Source organism: Lolium perenne, chromosome 2 (genome assembly GCF_019359855.2).
Source record: "Lolium perenne isolate Kyuss_39 chromosome 2, Kyuss_2.0, whole genome shotgun sequence".
NCBI classification, from domain to species: Eukaryota; Viridiplantae; Streptophyta; class Magnoliopsida; order Poales; family Poaceae; genus Lolium; species Lolium perenne.
Genome location: NC_067245.2, coordinates 296606048 through 296615356, shown reverse-complemented (window position 1 = coordinate 296615356; position 9309 = coordinate 296606048). Strand labels below are relative to the sequence as shown.

The following is a 9309-nucleotide window of genomic DNA, read 5'->3' as shown; positions in this document are numbered from 1 at the left end:
TTTTTGTGATCAAGATGAAACAATACAACATTTATTTATCGATTGTCCCTTTGCAAAAATGGTATGGCGTGTTGTCTATATGACTTTTAATATTAGTCCCCCGGCAAATATTACGAACTTGTTTGGGAATTGGTTAGCGGGTGTACCAAAGAAAGATAAAGTGCACATCAGAGTTGGTGTTTGTGCTTTATTATGGGCCATGTGGAATACTCGGAATGATTATATATTTAACAATGCAAAATCAACTTCTTTTATGCAGGTAATACCAATGGCTGCACATTGGATCCGTATGTGGTCCTACCTACAACCAACGGAGAAACGCGAGGACTTGGATATTGGGTGCAACCGGCTAGAGAAGGTTGCGCGGGATATATACAACCAGTTCAGCTGGCGTTTTGATCTTAGATTAACATGGTAGCGCAGAGTCGCCACATGTTTTATCTTGTCTTTAGATGGTTGATTCATATCTCAACCCTGTGTGATCCATGATGTAATCTTTTGTAAAACATACACTTAAACTTAATAATCATCAATAAAAGCTGCATGCATCACTCGATGCAGAGGCTGGGGGAGAGTCCCCATTTCGAAAAAAAAAAATGTACATATCAGTAACATGGACTCGAAGGTTTTCCGGGTCATGCTTCGGTTTATCTACACCGACTCATTGCCCGAGCTTGATGATGGTGAAACCATGGAGATGGCTCAACGCCTATTTATCGCGGCACGTAGATATAACCTCGAGAAGCTCAAATTGATCTGCGAGAACTTATTGTGCAACTGCATCGACACAAGCAAGGTTGCATCTGCATTGTTATTTGCTAAGCAAAATGGTTGTGTTGGGCTTAAGAAAGCATGCTTCAAGTTCCTTGCGTCTTTTGAAAATCTGAAAGCAATTATAGGAAGTGATGGCTTTGAGAAGCTCTAGACCAATGATCCAAATATTCTAGAGGAGTTAGTCGCCAATGTTAATGCTCCTTGACCATTTCGATTGGAAAGCGACAACATATGGAAACTTTGCTAACATTTATATTTTTAGTCTCAAAATAATATGATGTTTGTTAAGTCTTTGGTACATGCCATTTCATAAGGCACGGTAGTATGATGTAAAAGCACTTCATGATGAATGAACCACATCTTACAAGTGTACGGACTACTTGAGAAGGTACCTAGTATGGCTATTCAACAACTCTAAATACATAGATCTCAGTGAAAAGGAGATCTAGAAGTTGTTAAACCCCATCTAAAGTTATCTTGGCTATCATTTAAGTCAATGCTCATTAATCTTTGTGCTAAATGTCATCTAGCCCATTTTGGTTCTTCTAGAAGCTTTATTTACAATAGTTTGTGCCAAGACGTGTTTCAGTGAAACTTCTTTTCGCTGAGCAATGTTATTATAAAAAGATGGATATTGATGTGCTAGTGGCATATCTTCTAACCATGTGTCCTCCTAAAACCTTGTGGTTTGCCCCTTGACTATTGGAAACAACCCTTTGGAGAGCAACTCCTTCTTGACTCTCATAAGGCATTGCTAAAAACGTGGAATCCGTGTGTTTAGATTTCACTTAAGATAAATTTTGTGAGCAAGGATATTTGTTATGCAGCAGCTTTTGCCATACTCCTTCGTCATTAAAAAATTTAAGTAGGCACTTGCTGAGTAAACATTTTTTAACCTTTAGAACCCCTATTCCTAGAACCCCTTGGTCTTTTGGTCAACAAATGATATTCCACTTAGCTAAACGTTAATTTCTTTTGTGCCCATTGCTTTGCCAAAAGAAACACGATCCAAAGAATTTTAATCTCTTGCGCGTCCATTGAGGTATGTACAAGAAGGATATGGTGAACATCGGCAAACTAATTCAGACTGGGTTAATTAATACTATGCGGTCTCCATAAGATAATAATTTGCCATCCAGAATGCCATTTTTTCTCCAAACGAATTTCAAAGTGATTTCACCCAAACAATTATTTATATTGATCTACCACTTCATTTGTTTTCTAAAAACATTAAAACAAATCACTCATGTCGAAGTTAGTCTTTAAGCCAGAAAGTTACTACAAAATGCAAAGAATTGTCGTCATATTTATGCCTTTTCTTTATTATGGTCCATAAAAAGGATTGTATCATTCTCATATTGAAGGATGGAAACACCTCCCTCCGTTAAATGAGGGATGAGGTCAGGCCATCCTCTTTTGCTCTAGCAATTAGGATAGGCAACAATCAGTCGCTATATAAAACAGAATTGGAGAGAGAGGGCCACCTTGTTTCAAAACTTTTTAGTTTGAAAATAATGACATTGTTGACACGGATACCCACACTACCTTTTATGAACAAAATGGTCTATCTAGTCACATCATTTAAGATCAAAACCTTTCGTACCCAAGGGCATGTTGAAAAGAAATAGTCCATTTAACTTTATAATAAGACATTTTAAAATCGATTTTTAATAGAACTACATCCAACTTCTTCCAATGAAGTTCGTGAATGGTTTCATAAAGAGCCACAACTCCTTCTAGCTAGGATGTGGTGCCCGGGGATAAAAGCCGTCTGATTTGGCCACTGTTACACCATTAGTACGCATTTAAGTAAATTTTAAGCTTACATTAAAGATGATAAATGAGACAATTTTGCTAAATCTGAATTCTTGTTTTTTTTTGGGTAGGAGAATTATTGTTCCAAAATTCAAGTGAAACAGGGGCAGCTCCCACTACTGATTTTTTTTAATACGGAGCCATTAAATATCCTTTTACAATGTCCCAACACTTTTGTTCGAGTTCAGTTGGAAACTCGTCTGATCCTAATGATTTATTCTTTTTCATTTGCATTATGACGTCAAACACACTTTTTTGACGATCAAAAGCAGGAGCTCTGCCATTTCAAGAGTGAAACTGTTAACTGAGATAAATCTCTGCCAAAGAAAAATTACACAAGCAAGGCTAGAACTTGCTAGCTAACTCAAAAAATTTGAACTCTTCGCAAACTAACTCAGCCACAGCTCTAGCACTAATAAACTTGGACTTGAAACCCTCCTATTATGCTATTTCCAGAGATTCCACGAAACATAGACCGCCGCTATGGCTTGCGATCTTGACGCCTTCAGCTTAGGCAACTTCCAGATCATACTCCACCAATTCAGAATAGAGGAAGAATTAGCCCCAATGTTAGCTGCCTGAGAAAATGCAGATGGCAATTGTTGCCAGACTTCCTTCACGTATGGGCTATTGACGATGATTTGAGCCGCCGACTCAGCCAGTAGATCACAGAAAACACACTGTCTTGCAACGGTAAACCTCTCCGCTACGTCAAACACACTCAGTCTCTAACATAGAGAAATATTTTGAGCCGGTGCCCCAACAAATCTCTTGTAATATTTGGTGATATATAATTTAGATTCTCCTGTTCTACAATTGTATCTTCAATTGTTCTAGTTGGAAGATATTCTTCTTTCTATATTTGCCATTCAAAATGAGGTGAAAGTACTTTATGTTGTCATAGTGTAAAAAAGCTATACTTCACTATGATCGAGCTTCAAATAGGAGGCCCCGCCGATCTGGCCGCAGCCGGAAACGATCCAACCTCCTCTAGTTGGTAGCCCGGGGCTTTCTACCTGTCCTGAGTCCCGCTAAGAGTTATACTAGTCGAGCCATTGAAATCATGTAGAACTAGGACCTGACTCTGCAAACGAATCGGATGCGGATTAGTTTCCAAGTGCCAATCGGTGTATGTACTATAAATACATCAGAGAAGATTGCAAATCACATAGCTTCGTTTCTCTTGCCTGTACGTGTCCCTCGCCCGAAGTTGCTGCCAGTCTATTCCAACTATTCGATCCATCCCACTAGACGGCCGGATATGCCTAGCTCTTCGGAGCCTGTCCCTGACGCCGGCGACACGCCCACGCCGGCGCATACAGCTTCCACCATTGTCGCCGAAGGTGTGTCTGGGTCGCACGTCCTCACGGTTCAGGGATACTCCCACACCATTGGACTCGGCTTCTCCGACCCTATTCCGTCCAGCTTATTCAACCTCGGAGGCCATACATGGCAAGTCCACTACTACCCTGATGGCATGAACCCAAATGACGTCGACAAATGGATCTCTCTTTCTCTCTCTCTTCATCGCGCCGATTTGACGGATACAGGAGTCAAGGTAAGATGCAGGTTTAGCCTGCTAGACCAGGCGGGCGAGCCGGTGCCAGAATACACCACGCCGTACCTGGCACGAACATGCCATCTCCATGGACACGGCATCAAGTCTCACAGATTCATCAAAAGGGAAGAACTCGAGAGCTCCGCGTACCTTCAAACACGACCGTTTCAGCATCAGATGTGATCTCAGCGTCGCCAAGGAGATCCGCACGCAGCCCGGCACCGCGACGCCATGCGTCGTCACCACGCTGCCGCCTTCTTCCGGCATGGCTCATCAGCTCGGCCGTACCTTGGAGACCGGCGAGGGCGCGGACGTCACTTTCGAGGTCGGCGGGGAGACCTTCGCCGCGCATCGCCCCTTGCTCGCGGCTCGCTCCTCGGTGTTCACGGCGCAGCTCTTCGGCCCCATGAAGGACAACGGCGCGACGTGTATACGGATTGATGACATGGAACCCAAGGTGTTCAAGATGATGCTCCACTTCATCTACACCGACACGTTGCCTAGCAGTACTACAGATGACTGCGAAGTTGCCGAGATGGCTCAGCATTTGTTTGTGGCGGCGGATAGGTATAACCTCGAGAGGCTAAAGCTGGTTTGCCAGAACACCCTGTGCACCTACATGGACGCAAGAACGGTGGCAACTACCTTGGCACTTGCTGAACAGCATGGTTGCGACGAGCTTAAGGAGGCATGCCACAAGTTCCTCGCCTCATTCCAGAATTTAAAGGCGGTCATAGCGACTGATGGCTTCAAGCATCTCAAGACAATTCGCCCCAATATTCTACAGGAGCTACTCAATCTTCAGGTGGCTGATGCTCCTTGACCCTTTTGGCAATAAATGGACACTCCATTTGGTTTTTATTTTTCATTTTTGAAGAGATAGGATGCATGGTGTAAAAAAAAAAAAACTTCATCAAATGATCTACTTCCATGGATTTTTTTTCCATATAATTTTGCGTGCAGTGATGTGTCTACGTGACACCGAACTAATGAACTGACAACGACAACAACAAAAGGCGCAGCAAGGCGCAGTGTTTCCTTCTAGTTCCCTTCTACCCTCCAGTATATAATGGCTTGCAATGTGGCACTGCAGCTATGTTTTGCTTCTATATACCCAAACCTGAACATAACCAGAAGATGTTTGAACTATGCTTGCACTCGTGAAATTATTACATGAGGCAAAGCCTGCACAATTTGACCACTTCGCTTACTGTGATAACCTACATGAATTTGCTGGTAGTCCTAGAAGGCAAGAGCTGCCACCAAGGCTGGCCTGAGGCAACCACCGTCCTATGCGTGCGTCATGAAACAAGGGCGACCACCTAGTCGTCCAGCTCGGCTTAGTACGCGCGACCTTCATGCAGTTTCAGCTTTCATTAAACGTCCTGCTATCTTCTAGAAATCCTTATATACTGCAGCAGCTAAACCTGCTGAGTGGCCTCCCTTCCAACATAGTTTGCACCACCACCATGTAATACAAATGAACATTTAGTCGATCACAACCAACAGTTGGAGCAATTTACTGAAGTTCTTGGTGGTAATATTTCAACTTCAGGGATCTTGGTTATCAGATTCAGAACCGACAGGCTATAGTTACTCCCCTGACAAGTGACAAGTAAGGCAGATTGGGAGGCCCAGGAGATTTCATTTTCAAAAGAAAAGAAACAAAGGCAGATCACGGCAAAATAAAGAAAGGAAAGAAAGCAAGTTGACAGTAAACACAAAATTAGCACAGCTCCGCAGGCAAAAACTAATGGAGCTTGGGGTCGCACAACCTTCAACATGTGGAGCTTCTAGTTATAATGGTTTTCTTTTAGTTAATTCTTTTGGCAAATCCACTCTAGAATTACGTACACCAACACACTGAATAGAACTTCTAATAAAGCTATGATGTCTGGTCTTTTCCCTGTTCTTCCCAATTTTAAGAGATTTTGTGATGAGGTTTTTCTCATTACACTGATTCATGAATGAAAGGTAATACGTAATACATAAGTAATTCATTCAGAATTCACAATACATCCATTAGTACCTTCATAGATGAAGAACCCAGGCAGATATAGGAGGTCTAAGTGACCACAGATTGACTAAACTAGTTCACAATGCTGAACGTTCTTCGTTGGTTACACCATATTCTTCGACAAGCTTTGTCACAAGTACCATAAGATCAACGAACGCGCTGAATGATGCTCGCAGAAATCGGGCTTCTATAGCTTCAAAGTGCCTGAATTCAGAAATGCGAAGTATTAAATCATTACACTCAAAGCAGCAACGAAAATGTAACCCTCACAAAATAAGGTGTTGATATACTCACACAACAAGCTTGCCACCAGAAATAGTCATCTCCCTCCTGACCTTATTTGGCTGCAACTGCAACACAGAACACACCAAATAGGATTTTTGACAAACATGCCACGAACAAAGAGGGAACAGAGGAAGCTCATGGAAGCAGGATACATGCTTAAACCTAGAAAATCAGCTTCTTTACCTCTGTGTCAACAGCTAACGTCTTGTAAACAATGGAAGCATGGTCTTCAGATCCATAATCAACTTCAAAGTTGCTGCCAAACAACAAAAAGGTTGTGTTACTGCACTGCACTCTAGAATTCTCCAGAAACCATTAATACGATGAGTGCAAAGAAGTGCAGCATTTGCATCAACTATTGCTGGATCTATCTATTACACAATACTGCATGCAAATAGCATCACAAAAAGATCAACACATCATCACACGCTGCTAAGAATGGCACATATGCCGTACTTTTCTGGGACAACACTATTATTGATCATTGCGCCTGCTTTACTTACCATCTCCATGCTCAAGAAAAAACAAAAACAATGACCAGCTTGGGTGTTCAGATGAACACCCAAATTTTTTCTGCAAGAATATTCTATTATATGATATCCATTGATTGCATGTCTATAGATGTTTCTGTTGGTGTTTCGACAGATCTCAAGCCTTAAACCAGTCAAAACACGTACAATTATACCGCCCTCATAGCCAAATAGGCAGCAGTCACCCCCACCACTCTCCTACCAGTATTTGAATCATTGTTTCATTTTTTCACGTTTCCATGGAGAATAGATCAGATTCGCTTTTATATTGGTCAAATTTGAACACTCAAATTTAAAATCCTGGATCCGTCCCTGGTTTTATATCATATGTAATCAGATGAGATACCCCTCTTGTTATTACCCTTCAAAACGGACAGTGAATTATAAGCACTTAATCCAACATAACACGTGTAGCACGTGATCAGGGTGAATCTCGCAAGTTCCGCCTGAAACGAGCGCTAGCCTCTTTCAGGCAATCCGTCGAACACGAAGCAGGCGTGAAAGAAACATCCACGACTCTTAGATGTGGCAATCGCACAGAAGCCAGCAATCAGCGGATGGAATTTTCTGAACAAGTAGGTTACGAAACAGAAGAACTGACCACGACTTATAAGCTGTTCTGACACACACTAAAAAATCTGGCTACACAAAGACATCAGCCGGTGGGAGATGGGAGTGAGAGGGGGGTTACCAGGTGAAGTCCCAGCCAGAGGAGGAAGACGAGGAGGCTGGGGCCGTGGCAGCAGCCATCGTTGCCGCAGAGAGGACAGCTTCGTACGGCGGCAGGCTGCCTGGGACGCGAGAGCCGTTCAGGGGACGGCGGCGCTCGGTGTTTCTTGCGGGAGAAGAGGAGCCCAATTTGGGCGGCGGACAAAGATTTTGTTTTTTCGTGGGCCTGTGGCCTTCTGCGGGCACTCACGGGTGGCAGCCCGTAGGCCGTAGCGGAGGCGTCCAAACGTTGAGATGTAAAAGTTGAAGTTGTTTCCTCAAAAAAAAAGTTGAAGTTGTTTTCTCTTTCCATAAAGAAAATATTTCGTCACGATCGGGTACAATGGAAATTCTCAGAAGAAATAATGAAGAAACTAGGCTTTGCCCCAAGATGGATTAGATTGATGATGATATGTTTATGCACACTATTTAATTTATGTGAAACCGACAGGTTTACACCAAGCCAAGGTGTTCAGCACGGAGATCCAGAGTCCACATTTGTTTTTACTTTGTGCGAAAGGGCTCTGGAGGTTCTTAATGCATGCTGAAGAACAGGGACATATTATTGGTGTCAATGTGTGTCGGGTTGCACCCTTTATTTCACATTTGCTATCCGTAGATGACTCACTAATTTTTATGCAAGCGGATGAAAATAATGCAACTTGTTTGAAGAATATTCTGGATTTTTGTTGTGCTTCTTCCAAACTCGTAAGTGATGCAAAATCCATTATATATTTTTAGTCCAAATATAATAGTTGAAAGACAAGTAGAAGTTTGTACCAAACTGAATATTATAACCCAAGCATTGTCTAACAAATATTTGGGCCTCCCCTTATTGGTTGGAGCTGAACGGAGTGACTTCTTCCAATATCTCGTCGATAGAGTTCGTGAAAGATTACAAGGCTGGAAGTAAAAGATTTTGTCCATGCGAGGTAAGGAGGTGCTCCTCAAAGCTATTGCTCAATCCTTATTTGTTTTTTGTGATGTCGGTCTTTAAAATCCAAAAAAAAACCTTTGTAAAGGATTACTGATGCGATAGCGTGATTTTAGTGGGGAGATGATGTTAACAACTAGAGGATGCACTGGTTTGCTTGTTGGAAGTTATGTATGCCAAAAAAAAAATCAAGTTAGTTTAGGATTTCGTTTCCCACATTTTTTTAATTTGGCGATGCTAGTGAAGCAAATATGGAGGTTAATTTCAAATACTAGAGCATTATTCTGTGAAAGGGTGTTGCAGGCTAAATACTATCATGCTGGTAATATTCTGAATGCTGAAATAAAGAATGGGTCCTCTTATACATAGCAAAGCATTGTTGCAGGGTTGGAATGTTTCAAACGAAAAGTTATTTGGAGAGCGGGTGATGGTAGCCAAATTGATTTATGGGATGATCAATGGATCCCCTCGAGTTTAACAGGAAAAGTTTTGACATCAACAGGAACAAATATATACACAAAAGTCCAACAATTGATTCACCCAATTACTGGAGAGTGGGATGAAGATATTATTAGATCGATATTTTGGCTTGTCGATGCTGAACAAATTCTATCTGTACCATTGCATTGAGCCAATATGGAGTTGAACATTTTGTTGCATGGAAACATACAAAAAAAAAGTGTATTTA

General features: G+C 41.9%; 2 protein-coding genes across 2 annotated transcripts; one reads left to right on the top strand and one right to left on the bottom strand.

The window, feature by feature from the left end:
• The first annotated feature begins 4142 nt into the window (after positions 1-4142).
• Positions 4143-4970, top strand: LOC127329426 (BTB/POZ and MATH domain-containing protein 2-like). The gene has a single exon (XM_071825724.1). It carries the CDS (start codon positions 4236-4238, stop codon positions 4968-4970), a length of 735 nt encoding a protein of 244 aa, XP_071681825.1. The 5' UTR covers positions 4143-4235.
• A 1141-nt stretch (positions 4971-6111) lies between these two features.
• LOC127336141 (uncharacterized) lies at positions 6112-7897 on the bottom strand. Its single transcript, XM_051362916.2, has 4 exons — positions 7671-7897; positions 6633-6705; positions 6459-6514; positions 6112-6368 (listed from the first exon to the last, which is right to left on the bottom strand). The coding sequence occupies exons 1-4, from the start codon at positions 7727-7729 to the stop codon at positions 6242-6244; spliced, it is 315 nt and encodes a 104-aa protein (XP_051218876.1). The 5' UTR covers positions 7730-7897; the 3' UTR covers positions 6112-6241.
• Positions 7898-9309: the final 1412 nt, after the last annotated feature.